The sequence below is a fragment of the Aedes aegypti genome, chromosome 3 (genome assembly GCF_002204515.2).
Source record: "Aedes aegypti strain LVP_AGWG chromosome 3, AaegL5.0 Primary Assembly, whole genome shotgun sequence".
In the NCBI taxonomy this organism is placed as follows: Eukaryota; Metazoa; Arthropoda; class Insecta; order Diptera; family Culicidae; genus Aedes; species Aedes aegypti.
In genome coordinates, this window is record NC_035109.1 from 389,403,634 (window position 1) to 389,419,482 (window position 15,849).

The window sequence follows — 15,849 nt, forward strand, 5'->3', positions numbered from 1 at the left end:
CTTTAAATTGCTTGATTAAAACCATCTTCATTGTTTGGTCGTTTACTTGCAGTGCTTGTTTTGTATTATATAAAGTTTTCAAAAAAGGGTTAACGTCTTCTTGAAAATAGCCGGAAAGGTTGGTAATATTGAGGAATGTTCGTCTTGGCGAATGCTTGAAAAATGTGTACATTGTAACGAGTTGCTTCTGGCTTCAGGTTCATTGATCGCAGGTTGGTGATTTATATACACAGGAGCGTTTGATGATGGACTGAGATGGATGTTTGCTGGTAAGTTTTCGATATTTCTTCTTATAGTCGACGAAGACATCTGTGCTTCTGATCTTACTTCTTGATGTGATGTTCTCGTTACATTTTCCACTGTTCTGGTCCCTGTTCCAAAAGAGATACGGCCATCCCCTAGAATAGCTTGTACTTGACTTTGGTATGCTTCAGAACGTTTAGTGGACTGCTCATTTTCGCAAATGGATGCTGCCGGAGTAATTCTTCAAGTAACTTCGTGATGCGCGAGATCTCCATTCCCTAGATTGGAATCCGCTGATCCACGTTGGTTCTGGCTTAACTCTTCTGAAGTTCGCTGGCTTCGAAGAAACATTTTGGTGATCCCACTTCTGATGTTGCAGGAAATAATAAGATTGAGGTATTCTCTTTTCAATAGTTTATTACGTAATGGTCATTGTCAGTCATAAGTCTAAGTCGATGCCTACTACAATTTAAATTTATTCACCAAAGCCTACTACACACTTTGAGTCCCGGTACTCAGGCTGTTAATTCGTGGCCAACTAGATGTTCGTAACACGAACAGCAGCGACATTAGCATTCTTAGGTTAATGCTTTTACTGGCTCCTCGGCTGTGCGTGGTTCGATAGTTCGTGGTTGTCCTGCGGGTTTTCCCAATAGAAATATTAGTAGTAGAACGCTAGTGGCGCTGTTACCACAAAACTGATTTTAATTATTTTTACCTTAAGTTATGAGTTTTCACTGTTTTTTAAATGCCAATGATTTGTTTTGGTCTTTAAAATTGATTTGACACTTTGAGGCCCGGTACTCAGGCTGTCAGCGCGTGGCAAACTAGATGTTGGTAACACGAACAGTAGCGACATTAGCATTCTTAGGTCAATGCTTCTACTGTTTTCCCACTTCATCTACATTGGCTTCTCCTCTACTGTGGGTGCTAGGAAGAAGAGCTTTGACCAGTCGGCGCGGTATTCGTCAACAGTGGGGATCGGGTCGTTGGGCGGTTGTAGTTGTAGATTCGGACATCCAGCGGGACTCTTTCCTTGGGCGATTATCAAACCTTCGATCGTCGTGCGTACAACATTGTATCGGTCTTCGTTGCCGATGAATATCTTCTCTTGTTTTCGCAGAGCGGTTTCTGGAACAATGGCAATCATATAGCTGTCTATGGCGCTGAACTCGGCGTAGGCGTCCTCAACGTTCTTCAAGTACGTCTTGAGTCAAGGTAGGCTCACATGATTTGTGGCAATTGCAAGTGCGCTTTGCACTCGCGATAGCTTCAGACCTACGTGTGTTCGTTGACGGGTAAGCAAATAAAACTCCTTCAACGTGTTCCTATCAACTGTTGTCTTCTAATCGGCTTGTCGTTCGTATGAAGCAGTATCTTCATAGTTTGGTTCAATGCTTTTAGTTACTGCTTCAGCAACGGATCTCATTATCGGCGTGCAACTTTGCTGTATAGCGTCTTCTGATGTAACACAGAACTCCATGGCGTTGGGTTTTGTGTCAGGTCGAAGTATTCACTCTGCGCAGGGACTCCTTCGAAAAGTGTTACGAATGTAATCTTCGGCTGATTGGGTTAGTCCTTAACAGGAGGGTGCTGGGTCGGATCGGAAACGTACTTCTGTAGGTCACTTGCTTCGGCGTTTAGCGGCTTTCGAGCAAACTCACTTTGACGGATACACGTCCTGGTTGAAGCACCACAAAGACGTGTCGAATGGTCGGGTTATGATTCCTCCTAGAGCTACACGCTTTGGGAAAGTGACACAAACGTGTTGGGCAGCGGAACGAATGTCTTTTTCTTGGCGATGCACGATGCAGACGTTTCGGCGGCGTTGTCTAGCAGAATCCTCCTTGGAATACACGCTATGGCCTGGGTCACACGCAAGCGTGCCGGAATAGCTCTCGATGAGCGGCGAATGTGTCGTTTTCCTACGGCGGGCGGTGCTGGATCCGGCTTGAAGGACCACTATGTTGGCGCGTTAACCGTGGCCAACTCCGGTCGGGTCGGGGTGGACTGTATTTCTGCTAGTCCACTAGCTACTAGCTACTACTACAGTTCACTATTCACTTTCACTTTATTTGCACATTCGGTCGATAGTATACTTGCGGAGGTTAAAACAAGATTGAAGACGACGGGCGAAGTGGTCGCATATAAATAGCAGCTCGGACGCGTTCTAGAATGTTCGCGACACGTGTTCCGGTGACGCGTGGAACATTCTCGATGCGTCAGCACTAATCGTCACATTTCGGTGAGTTCCATGTGAGTGCCGTAAGTTCCGGAATGTAGTTTATGGTGGTCACTCACTAGTACTCACTACTAATACTCACGCCCATCGATGGTACTCTTTATTACAGACGCGTAGGCTGGGTTGGTCGTGTTGGGGGCTGCATTTGGATGAATTTAAATCTTACTCGCTTACGGTTCGTTCCGTACGGTACAATAACTATCCACAAATCTGCTTGTTTGCAGCGATAAACAGCGGAAAATGATCTGGGAAAGCAATTTATAGGCTGCGTTACGAATGGTGATCGTTCGATAGTTTTCACAACCTAACTTGTAGCACTTTTTGTATATTAGGTATATCACTCCCTCCTTTCACTCCTCCGTTAGCTGTTCTGTATCCCAGATTCTGGCTATCAATCGGTGCAGACAAGTAGCCAACTTGTTCGGGCCCATTTTAATAAATTCCGCTCCAATACCATCCTTCCCAGGTGCATTGTTGTTTTTGAGTTGTTGGAAAGCATCTTTTGCTCCACGTTTCAAATCAAATTCTGAGAAACATTTGTGCCATATTTTCAGCACACTTCCATCCATTATTTCTTCAAAACTTTGCCATTTTTGAAGACCTTCCCTGTTAGGCAAAGCTTGTGTTTCTTTTGGGCGAATCTTTATTCATCTTCACGATAACATGATTGAAAAAATTCAATCAGTGTTCAGTAACGACTACTGAAAGGATAACATCCGAATTCAAATCTTATAAGAGGGAAGAAATAGTTGTCATCTAGGAATAAAATACGTTAATAATTTCTAATACAGCATATACTAACGAAGACAAAATTACATTTGCCGATCACTCCATTGCATCTTCAATGAATTCTATGGTTTGCTCCTCCGAGTCTTCTTCATTCAGCTTATCGTCCCGTCTCATCTCGGTTGTTTTGTGTGACTTTTTATGAATCACTACGTTGTAGCTTTTGGTAAATCCTTTCTGGCAAATATCACACTTGAACGGTTTCTCGCCGGTGTGTTTCCGTATATGAATGGTGAGGTCACAGCTGAGGAAAATCAGATATAAAGTATGTATACTGAAAAAAAAAATACAAATTAACTATCTTACTAACCTGCGTTTGAAGGATTTATCACAGTAGGAACAAGCAAATGGCTTCTCAACTGTGTGATTCATTCTATAATGATAATTACGATTCGCAGAGCGGGAAAACTTCTCTCCACATACCTTGCACTCATACCTGAAAGGAGTATAATTTTAAAAACCTTACTAAGCTTTGAATAGAATCAATCATACTTTTTCAAATCCGTATGTTCGCCAAGATAATGCTGTCTCAGCGTTTCCCACCGGTGGAATGTCTTCCCACATCGATCGCACGTGTGCTCTAGGTGACCCTCGTGGACGATTGTGATGTGCTCTTTCAGCTTACGTTGCTCGGTATACTTTTTCGGACACTGCTCACACGCAAACATGGGTCGGTTTTTGTCGTGAATCAGCCGGTGCTTGGGCAGGTGCACGGGATGGACAAACGCTCCACATGTTTGGCATTGCACTTTTCGCGATTCGGATGTCTTGTGTGCGTTCCTTGGTTTATACTTTTTGCGGGTTTCATTCGATTTTTTTACTTCTGGCCCTTGAATCATATCATCGTTTTGAGCATCATCTTCCACTTTACATGCTACAAATTCCGTCCTAGAAGTGTCCAATTCGTCCTTGACGGTGCCCAACGAGTATTCGTCCTTCACGATATTCAATGATTCTTCGCGGTTTAGACTTTCCTGTTCGTCCTTTGCGACGTTTAGTGATTCCTCATGTTTGGCATGCAAATCCCGAAAAGTTTCGTCGTTTTGGAGGCACATCGTGCGAAACTGAATTGTCGTTTCTAGCAAGTTTTGACATTGTTCACACATGAACACAAGATGAGTTGGGTCTATTATTACCTACAAAGACAAGGATAGGGATTCAATCACATTAACAATCGAATCTCAGTTGATATGACTTAAATGATGAATAACGTAAAATAAAGAATTAGATGCCCATCCAAACACTCTTCCGAAGGAGGTGCGCTTTACGAAAAAAGACCACGTGATTTCACATTAATTTGTCCATTTAATCCAATTGCAAAGTATATGTAATGTTTAGTTTTTCGGAAGTTGTTCAAACTTCCACTCGGCTGGTAGCCATAATCCACGATTCACAATTAAAAAGTATTCACAATATGGCCAAACGACCCTTTCGGCCACCTCCCTTTGCAACGCTTTTTGTACGAGTCCTGCGAGAATTGATAAGGCTTGTCACGCTTGGCTTGACCCCCTACCCCTTGGAGCGTGACATAATTTGTGCATGACTCTCTATAAAACGGCTTCATTTTTTTTAAATATGAGCTATTTAACAGGAATAATAACACTAAAGCAACTAGCACAAGCATTGATAAATGTGGTTTAATTATTTCGAAACACATAGTTTACTTATTTCCATGTGGAGTGCTTATCTTGACATTGAAAGAAATGAAAAGGCAGACGAGCTTGCAAAACAAGGCGCAACACAGTTTATTGATTCTGAGCCATTCTGTGGCATATCGTACTGTGCACTAAATATGGAACTAAAAAACTGGGAACAACAAAGGGTGATGATCAATTGGATGGTCACCACAAGGTGTAATCAATCCAGAAGGTTCTAGTTCCAAATGTAACTGCAACCAAAAAACTCTTAGAGCTCAACAAGAGAGTTCTCTGTACATACACTGGCCTAGTAACTTTACACTGAACGAGTAGATATCATTTGAAGAATATTGGTCAGGTTCAGTATGATATCTGTCGTTTCTGTAAGTTGTACTGCTTTATACAAGCGCAGATATAAATTTCTAAGCGGGGGTTATCTACAACCACGAGAAATTTGGATTGCAAATCCCAGAAAGGTAGTGGGTTTCATTAACTCTATTTTGCTTGACTGGGAAAAGACGCGTCAAAGTGCTTAAGCTGTTCACTTCATTCATAGTGTACAGTTTCCTTCCATTGATGCGAATAACAAAACGTGTCTTGCCACAAAAACTATTTAACAAGAAACAATTTCTTTTTCTTATACTTCGTAGGTTGGATTCTAGCTATATTCATGTTTTTTTCATTGATGGCATCATCTAGATTGCTTTCAGAAACAAGACTTGGGAGGTAACCTTGATCTAATCTGAAATAAGAATACCAAAACCATAAATATCGCTATTCCCGGTCACGCAGTAATTAGAATTGTCAGCCATTTCAGCCCTTTCCCTTTTCCCGGCTACAAAAGTATTGTATGGAGATTCCGAAATTCCGAATTTCCGAAAGATTGCTGTTGGGGCGAATGGAGCAGAGCTGGGAGCACGGTCTTATACCGAATGACTCCTCGCTTTACCACTGGGCTCTATCCTGACAGCTGGACTGTCATGCGACTGATGCCATGTCAGTTTTGTATAAAAATGTCATTACGACTTCCGCCTACTCGAGTAATACCATTCTATGTACCGGTACCTTTTAATAAAGTAGTATAGTTTTAATTATTGAATCCGCGTACGTTTTATTCGGGTTATAGTTATCACGGCCACCTGTAGACGCGTATTCAACAGTGGCGACTCGGTATTCGCGATTTTGTTTCGTTCGCGCGGTTAAAAAGTGAACGGAAAAATCACGCCTCCCACGCGGAAAAGGAAAAGGTTGGAAGTGGATGAAAGTCCGGATCGATCCTCTTCTCCGGTGAACATGAGCCAGCAACAGCAGCAAGCGTTGCATCAGCAAAAACCGATCCCCACGGATGCGTTAATTCTGCAGGTTCTCCAACAATTGCAGCAGCCGGAAAAGAAATAAATAACGTACGTGTAATGATTGTTTAACGGTGCGGTGTGTTTTCTTTTTCTTCTACAAGTTTAAAAACAGCAAACACAATGTTGAAAAGTTTATAATATATTTTCACTTATAAAAATGAAATCATTTCCTGGATTTCCTAGATTTGCGAAGTCACACAAAAATCACTTTTGCCGAGCTCTTCTGATTGGCTAAAGCTGCTGAATTCCGGCCGGTGTCATTTCCTTTTGCCGAAGGGAAACAGATCCTATGAAAAATGAGACAAGATGAGGTTAAAAAACACAAAACCAATATTTTCAATAGTACTTTACGATTACAAACTCACCCAACTAGGTACGCGATCACATCTATAAAATGTGCTGAATTTGGCCCGGGTTTGCAATGATTTAGGTTCACCGAAAGTGTTATCCGTCGAATGCTTGTTGTAGATAATCCGCTTGTTGATTGCTGGGGACCGAGCGGTGACGAACCCTACGGGGATATATCGATTGGGGAACATCGGTCCGAGCGGGATGTTGTGTTTGAATTGGTTTTGATGCAGGCTTCACATCCGGAGGTTTCAATTTTACACAAGGCGCAGAGGTTTTCGTTCCCGAAAAGTAGTACAAACCTCATTGGAACACTTCTTTTTGAAAAATACAACATTCAACACAAATTGATTCACCTTTTTTCGCTTCACAACATTTTTTCTTTTTTTCTACGTGGGAGGCAAACAAACTTAACGCGCTCAAAAAATTACACATAAGTTTCGAATTTTCACAGTCACAAAAAAGTTTTTTTTAAAATCCCGAACAAAAAAGTGAAAATAAGATTGAAACCGAAACAAAATTTGTATTGTACCCTCAGTCGTGCATTTTTTTTTCGGATGAGATATGTGAAAATCAAGTAAAAGAATGTCTGTTTCATGAAACCTACTTAACCATTCTTCAATTTTTGTTGAGCGTGTGCAGCAGAGTGATGTTTTTTTTTCGTATACGAATACCAAAACGTGATACTGTTTGCCAAACTGTCGAAGATCTGTAACATACAGTGAAGTGTACGTGTAGTAGTGTGTTGCGCAAATATAATTAACAACAATTCGTCAGAATGTAATGATATTTTTCTACCATATCTCGCGATCCTTCATCCATATATCATTTAACAGTATCACGACAGCATAATAAATTGTTACTGTATGGCACGGATTACATAAACTTTTCTTTATTGTTTAAAATGTGGGATCTCGTATTGTTCAACATGAAATTGACTGTTTGTGATCAGGCTTGGGAACTGTGATCACAATTTGCCACAGTTCATCGATTCTGCCAGTCAACCAAAACACAAAGCAGCAGCAGCATCAATACCATCAGGCGTTGCGCTGCCAACGGTTCACACACTGCTTGACTGTTTTTGTCTCTCCACTATGACCGTTTTCGGGCAGCCATATCGAGGTGAATGATTGAAAAAAATGTTAAATCATTCAATCGCTAATATTTCGCTTGTGTTTTCAACTAATTGAAATCTATTAGCGCTAACAGCAAGAGCACAATCATTCCGTTGCGATACATATAAACAAGTTCAATTTCATGCTGCCTTTATCGAGCAAAAATGCAAAACCCCGAAAACCGGAAAAATCGGGTCACCACTGTGCTCGAGTCATTTCGCATTCGGGTTTGAAAAAACGTTGCGAAGAAGAAGATTACAGTTTTGAAGAGCCGTGACATTTTTTTGTTTTGAACGGTCATGGTTTGCTTTGGATTATGATGGTCGTGTAGAAAAATGTGAATATCGAGGTGGTAAATGTTGGCTACAGTACATTTCCCATCCCTGTTTGTGATACATTAACATTACCAGTTAGAAGCAATTTACTGTTTGGAATGTAAGGCAAAATGTATTTTTCTATGCGGGAACAATCATCGTGAGACGCAGGAGTAGCAAAAGCTATTCATTCAGCAGCAAGGTGATGCGCTTCGGAATCTTCAAGTTCAAGTGCCGACGGGGCCAGAAGCGATTCTGGATTCGCTTGCCGGCAATATAAAAGAATTCCGGTATGACGTCGAGGCCGGCAGCACATTTGCTGCTTGGTTCGCTCGATACGACGATCTCTTTGCTCGTGATGCTGCTAGGTTAGACGATGCCGCGAAGGTTAGACTGTTGATGCGGAAATTGGGAACCACTGAGCATGAACGCTTCATCAGTTTTATCATGCCAAAAGCGCCCAAGGACTTTACGTTCGACGAAGCGGTAGTCAAGTTGAAGAGCTTGTTCGGTGCTGCGGAGTCGGTGCTTAGCAAGCGTTACCGGTGTCTGCAGATATGCAAGGGGGCGAAAGAAGATTATGTTTCATACGCATGTCGTGTTAATAAATGTTGTGTGGAATTCGAGTTAGGAAAGCTGTCCGAAGAAGATTTTAAAAGTTTAATGTTCGTGTGACATTAGTGTGATTTCCGTGGACACTTGGAAGCGACTAGGAAAACCATCAGTACGCTCGCCGTCGTTAAAGCGAAGGCCGCCTCCGGAGACAATTTAAAGTTAGTGTCGGAATTCGATTGTTCGATTACGCTAAACGGTGTGACTCAAGTCGGTACGGTTTTTGTAGTGAATCGCGACCTGCATATTTTGGGGTTGGATTTGATAGACGCTTTCCAGTTAGATACAGTACCGATCAATGCGTTATGTAACAAGGTCACGGGTTCTCCTACCCTCGTCGAACGATTGAAGACTGAGTTTCCGGAAGTATTCAGTACGTCGCTTGGCAAGTGCACGAAAGCAACCGTCAAGTTAGAGTTGAAGCCGAATCAACAACCAGTGTTCCGTCCTAAACGCCCAGTGGCGTACTCGGTGTATCAAGCGGTGGATGACGAGTTGGACCGTCTCGAGCGGATGGAGATAATAACCCCAGTGGACTATTCGGAATGGGCCGCTCCGATTGTGGTCGTCCGAAAAGCGAACGGCAATATTCGAATCTGTGGAGATTACTCCACTGGGCTAAACGATGCGTTGCAGCCGAACCAGTATCCCCTTCCGCTACCGCAGGACATTTTTGTAAAGCTCGGCAACTGCAAAGTTTTTAGTATCATCGATATGTCGAAATCCTATTTGCAGTTGGAAGTCGATGAACCCTCTAGCAAGATGCTGTCTATAAATACACACCGGGGCATATACAAAGTAAACCGCCTTGCGCCCGGCGTCAAAGCAAATAGAGATAGAAAACTATAGAGGACGAATGTCGCTGCTGTTCCCTTTGTTCTCGCTCAGAAACATGTCGGGTATATAAGTGTCAAACTGCATACTTTTTCGCGTTGACATTTATAGCCCCGCCTATCTCCGCCAGCAAAAGATGTTCCTGCAGCGACGCCAGCGACATTCTTCCTCTATAGTTTATTACCTCTATTTCAAAGCAGCACCAGGGGCGTTCCAGCAGGTTGTCGATGCCATGTTGGCAGGTCTGAAGCACACCTGCGGCTACCTAGACGACGTCATCGTAGGTGGTAAAGACGAAGAAGAACATTGGCAGAATTTAGTGGCATTATTTCGGCGCCTCCAAGAGTTTGGCTTCACGGTGCGTTTGGAAAAATGTTCGTTTGGTCAGGCCCAAATTAAGTACCTGGGTCATTTGACGGATCAGCATGGAGTTCGACCAGATCCGGCGAAGGTCGAAGCAATTAGGCAAATGCCTGCGCCAGTGGATGTAACAGGAGTGCGCGCCTTTCTGGGAGCCGTAAATTTCTACGGCAAATTTGTGCCAAATATGCAATCCATTCGATATCCGTTGGACCACCTTGCCGACGGGGTTGGTGGTCTGATGGCTACCGCTTCTGCTTCATATGCAGAAGGTCATGGGTTCAATCCCAGGCCCGTCCCTTTCCTCGTACTTTGTAGTTGTATATCTCTCACTTGCTTCTATCTTCCATTCTAAATATATCACACTCAAACTATTCGTTCATAGCAAACGCTAGAACCAGAGACGGACAAAAAACCGTTTCCCTAACGCTTCCTACTTCCACGCGCACGCCTTTCTTACGCCTGATACATAGGCAGTCTGCTAACCACAAAAGCAAACCTCTCTGCCATGCCTTTCCCCCAATCCATACACTCCCGCATGAACTGACGTGGATGCAGTGGAATATACGGTCTACGTGGGAGTCAGTTCAATGCATCATCAATTCCTCCCCCTTCCCCTCATTGGTCTGCATTCTGACGTGGCAGGTGCCATTGTTGCCTAAAAATAGAAGATCACCAGCACTTATACACTGAGGATGCCTGTTAGTCCCAAGCAGTCATTCGGTTGGTTCCTTGTGTAAGTGCAGCTGATCTGGCGATACTGGAGTAGCATCCACGGGCGGCCAATCAAGCTCAAGCTCAAGCTCAATATGCAATCCATTCGTTATCCGTTGGACCAGTTGTTGAAAGCGGGAGCAAAGTTCGAGTGGACCGCCGATTGTCAAGCCGCTTTTGACAAGTTCAAGGAAATATTGTCGTCCGACTTGTTATTGACACATTATAATCCCGCTTTGGAGATCATTGTCGCAGCTGATGCGTCATCGATAGGTCTTGGTGCCACGATTAGTCATCGTTTTCCAGATGGATCGATTAAAGTTGTCCAGCATGCATCGAGAGCGCTTACTCCAGCTGAGCGGAATTACAGCCAAATAGATAGAGAAGGGCTGGCTATAATATTCGCTGTTACTAAATTCCACCGTATGGTGTTTGGTCGAAAGTTTCGGCTACAAACGGACCATGCACCGCTGCTTAGGATTTTCTGGGCCAAGAAAGGTATTCTCGTTTATACAGCCCTGAGACGAGACTCGCGAAGACGGTCTTCTTTTTCTGTGATTGCTGAGTTTTTTTTCTTATTCCACTTTGTGTTTATACCAATTATGCGCATGCTGTTCAAATCCTCACATGAACCTCTCAGCAAAAAAAGATTGAGTTTGCATCACATCGAATCATAAATAACCGTTTGAGTGAAATTTCATGCCAGCAAACGTAGCAGACATTAGAAATAATTAATCTTCTGCTTAGATTTATCAGCAACTTTGGAAAAAACTGCTCCGCCGACTGAACTTCTTAATAACAGTTTACTTTGAACACAATACTTTTCACTTTTTCAGCCATAAAAACGGTGGGCTGCATTTGACGTTTCGTGAGAGGGGAATCTGGGCTGCATACACTGAACGGAATCCCCCGCCTTGAACTGAATGATTTTCGACTCATCCGAGCCCCATGCCTATTTTCAGACACATTCAGGATGATTTTCATCTCTGTTGGAATCATCTGTTTACAAATCACGCCGAATGAAAATCATCCGATTTTGAAACTATTTTCTCCTTTCAAAAAGATGTTCGAATTTGAATGATAATCATTCATGGATGTAAACAAACCACATTGCATGCTTGGTAATAAAACATCACAATAATTCCAATGGGATAAAAAATAACCAAACGTTGATAGTTTAATACACTTCATTATTTATTTCCATTATTCACAAATATGAGTTTATCTCATGTCCGCAGGAGTAGCTGTCTGCCCGTTGTGACTCCACCAAATACTCGTCCAAACACCATAAGTGCACAAAAATACATGATTGCACGAACAGTGCATAAGCGGTCTCGATATATCCCTGAAACTAAAACAAACAGTACTAGTTGCAACCTCGGTTGATGCCAATAAAGATTATTTAGGAGAATTCATTTTAAAATTGCAATTACCTACGAAATCCATGATGGGAAAGTCAACACACCATGCTGCTGCCACCATATTTTTACAATGTTTTCAAGGATGATTTGACAGTTGGGATCATTAATTTTCTGTATGATATTTGAGATGGTAGTTGAATGATTTTCGAATTAGGACATGGAAGGAAATAAAATCCTTCAGAAGCTGTAGGTTATTCATTTGTGTTGACTTCATTCAATTATCTACTTATTGTCATACGGCTATGTACAGCACATCATTACTAAATTGGATGATTTTCGTTCTGTAGTCGGTGGAAGCATCATCTTCTTTCGTAGTCATTCAAAATAAGGAAAATTAAGTTTTGCGGCCATGTGAGTTACGAATCATTCAATACAAAGAAGGTGCTTTCGTTCAGTGTATGACGTTGATATTTTTCCTCTTCGCGAGTCTCTCTCAGATACAGCCAACCGGCTGCAGCGGTGGGCATTGATGTTGCTCATGTATAACTTCACGATCGAATATGTGGCCACGGATAAGTTTGGCCAGGTTGATGTTTTGTCTCGTCTCATAAACCAACACGCTAAACCGGACGAAGACTACGTCATAGCAGCCATTTCGCTTGAGGATGATGTAAGGTCAGTAGCTTTTGACTCGCTTAACTTTCTGCCACTCAATTTTAGCGATGTCCAGCAAGGCACCAAAAAGGACGCTGACCTTGGAAAAGCACTGAGATTCATCGAGGAAGGTTGGAAGACAGCGCCTCCGTCAACCGCAGATCGTGAGTTGCACAAGCTGTACAATCGTCAAGATTCGCTAACAACTGTTCAGGGTTGCCTAGTTTTTGGTGAGAGACTCGTCATTCCGAAGGCTTTGCGAAAACGGTGCCTGGAACAACTACATCAAGGACACCCTGGAATTCAAAGGATGAAGGCCATTGCTCGGGCGTATGTCTATTGGCCTTCCATCGACAACGAGATAGCAGATTTTGTGAAAGCGTGTCCCCACTGTGCACGGGTTGCTAAGTCTCCAGCGCAAGCCGCGCCTGTTCCTTGGCCGAAATCAGAACGACCATGGCAACGCGTGCATATTGATTATGCAGGACCTCTTGACGGTGAATATTTTCTTCTGGTGGTAGATTCACACTCCAAGTGGCCGGAAGTAGTGCAAACGTCCCGGATCACTGCCCCGGCTACCATAAGGATTCTTCGCAGTCTCTTCGCTCGGCTGGGAATGCTGGAAACACTAGTGTCCGATAACGGCACTCAGTTTACTAGTGCGGAGTTTGCCGAGTTTTGCTGCACTAACGGCATTCAACATATCACCACCGCACCGTTCCATCCCCAATCCAACGGGCAGGTGGAGCGGTTTGTAGACACGTTCAAACGTGCAACGAAGAAGATTCGCGAGGGAAAGGGGTCAATGCAAGAAGCCTTGGACCTGTTCTTGTTGACCTACAGGAGCACACCGAACCCATCGGCACCTAACGGTGCATCACCAGCGGAAGCGATGTTCGGTAGACAGATCCGAACCAATTTAGAACTGTTGCGGCCACCATCAAAACGTCATCAAGAAGAAGTAGGAGAAGAATCGGCAAACCGCCGGTCAATTCAACCGAACGATCAGGTCTACGTAAAGCTGTATAGCAAAAACATCTGGAGATGGGTACCAGGAACGATTTTGGAAAGAATTGGGAAAGTTATGTACAACGTGTGGACTGAAAAACGTAATTTGGTTCGCTCACACGTAAACCAGCTAAGACGCCGTACCTCAACAGACTCTGAATGTACATCTGAGTCAATCAAGCCTAGAAATCCTCTGCCTCTCGATGTCCTGCTATCAGCATGGAACTTTAAGGAACCAAGCAAGTCTGCCTCATCTGTCTCTACAAATACGCCGAGGTCGAACGCAATTGGCATGATGGGTGTTCCTTCGCTATCACCTCCGCCTGAAGACACTACTCATCATCCAGTTGTTTCGAACCACACAAGGCAAGCTTCAACCGTAGCCTCCAACATCGAGTCATCAAGTTCAAGCACATCTATGGTACAACAGCCTCGACGTTCTTCGCGCATTAGAAGGATGCCTGCGCGGTTCGACGTGTACCGTCAGTTTTAACGGGGGAGATGTTGGGGTGAATGGAGCAGAGCTGGGAGCACGGTCTTATACCGAATGACTCCTCGCTTTACCACTGGGCTCTATCCTGAGAGCTGGACTGTCATGCGACTGATGCCATGTCAGTTTTGTATAAAAATGTCATTACGACTTCCGCCTACTCGAGTAATACCATTCTATGTACCGGTACCTTTTAATAAAGTAGTATAGTTTTAATTATTGAATCCGCGTACGTTTTATTCGGGTTATAGTTATCACGGCCACCTGTAGACGCGTATTCCACAATTGATAAGTTTTGCTGGAGCTTTTCCCCTACCCCTTGATGCAGTACCTAATTATTGGCTGTTTGCTATAATCTGCGAAATGCTATCGAGTTTGAGAGATAAAATATGATGTCCAAAATATGACGGGCTCGATAGTCTTATCGAAGATACAATAAACTCGATAATATACCCAAACATTTTTGAAGTCATTCCCAGGTCCATCTCATATAACAAAGAACTGAACATTGACTATACATATTTGTCTATCCCATTCAAGTCGAACATTCTGTGCTGCCACGTTATATGTAAAAAGGGAAGGTCTCTGCAACTTTCTCAAGTACGTATTCAGCTAGTCATGATTTCCAGTTTTGGCTTAGACGTGACCAGAGTAACTCTCGACAATTGAAGGATGCGTCATTTTTGTGCAATAGCCCATGCTAAGTTTAAAAACTCTAATTGAATATCGGATAGGAAGGAGTCCAACCTTATTGAATGGTATATAACTTGGCACCTACCATCATGTATTGTAGTGGCTTACCACTAAAATAATGTCGAAAATTCAATCCTGAGGCTATTGTAAATTGTTGAAAAACGAAGCAATCGTGAACCCTATCTCAACAACCCTGCTACGTCCCTGACAACCGTATCATGGAGTAAATTGGAACTAGCAACTAGGGTTGTTATATATTTTTATTATTCCTGTTTCTACTACCAATCACACCAGACGTGTGTTTCAATAAACGTTATTGTTCCTGTTACATTCGTGTCTTGTTCTTCGTCTCCAAAGTTCTGTAACATCAACAGGTTATGGGCGACCACCGTAATTGAATAAACTTCAATTCAATCATGAATGGTTTTATTTTGTTTTATAAAATTCATTCAAATAGTCTAAAAATTGATGGGTGCTTATCTTGCTCCGTCTTACCCCACGTGAAGCTACGAATAAATTATCCTCACCTGGACGGTGGTAATTTGAAAAATCGTTTCAACCAAATTTTCCTCCACGTTGAGAATCACTACTGCTGACGGGTCAACTCGGTCCAGGCACAGTCGGCACATGTGAAATTCCGAATCCATCTGCAAGAAATTGTTTGGTTAAAAATGACACCACTTCACGGTAGAACAGAAATTGGTCCGATTCAATGGGTCGAACGGGGCGTCGAAATTCTGGTTCGTAATGATCAATGTAAGGTTTAACCTTGTAATTTAGGAGATGGCCACTGCAAAATGAAGCAATTAAACTAACTCAATAACTTTAAAAGCATGATTTAACTTAACTTTACAAAATAATGTAGAAACACTGCACTTGCACACAGGACGGGAGTTTATTTATAAACAAGTTATCTTGGGCTGTAACAGCTGTTGAACGATATCAGCACGGTTGGCATAAAGCATCTGTGCTATAATTTCTTGTGGGACAAGACTCAACGCAGTACTAGAATAAGGTCAACTGCCGCAACGATTCTATTTTGATTAAACCCGTTAGGCACCACCGAAGCAGCGAATCAAAACA

The 15,849-nt window shown here is 42.8% G+C and overlaps 1 protein-coding gene and 1 long non-coding RNA gene across 4 annotated transcripts; both read right to left on the minus strand.

Moving 5' to 3' along the window:
- Positions 1 to 3,105: 3,105 nt before the first annotated feature.
- Positions 3,106 to 15,695, minus strand: LOC5568973 (zinc finger protein 2 homolog). 3 transcript variants are annotated; one of them, XM_021854034.1, is made up of 6 exons: positions 15,535 to 15,679; positions 15,294 to 15,413; positions 3,764 to 4,407; positions 3,582 to 3,707; positions 3,302 to 3,515; positions 3,106 to 3,241 (listed from the first exon to the last, which is right to left on the minus strand). In XM_021854034.1, exons 2-5 carry the CDS (start codon positions 15,411 to 15,413, stop codon positions 3,311 to 3,313), a joined length of 1,095 nt encoding a protein of 364 aa, XP_021709726.1. In that variant the 5' UTR covers positions 15,535 to 15,679; the 3' UTR covers positions 3,106 to 3,241; positions 3,302 to 3,310. The 3 variants fall into 3 exon arrangements, with proteins under 3 accessions (XP_021709726.1, XP_021709727.1, XP_001652629.1); XM_021854035.1 differs by lacking the exon at positions 3,106 to 3,241 and having other exon boundaries at positions 3,262 to 3,515; positions 15,614 to 15,695; XM_001652579.2 differs by lacking the exon at positions 3,106 to 3,241 and having other exon boundaries at positions 3,262 to 3,515.
- On the minus strand, positions 6,380 to 7,633 carry LOC110679447. Its single transcript, XR_002502493.1, has 2 exons — positions 6,629 to 7,633; positions 6,380 to 6,550 (listed from the first exon to the last, which is right to left on the minus strand). It is a non-coding gene; the product is annotated as an uncharacterized LOC110679447 (long non-coding RNA).
- Positions 15,696 to 15,849: the final 154 nt, after the last annotated feature.

Coding starts and splice junctions, on each gene's coding strand:
- LOC5568973 (XM_021854034.1), bottom strand. CDS start 15,413: ATGGATTCGGAATTTCACATGTGCCGACTGTGCCTGGACCGAGTTGAC. Junction 4,408..15,293: donor TTCAAATTACCACCGTCCAG/GTGAGGATAATT, acceptor TTGTCTTTGTAG/GTAATAATAGACCCAACTCA. Junction 3,708..3,763: donor GAACATACGGATTTGAAAAA/GTATGATTGATT, acceptor TACTCCTTTCAG/GTATGAGTGCAAGGTATGTG.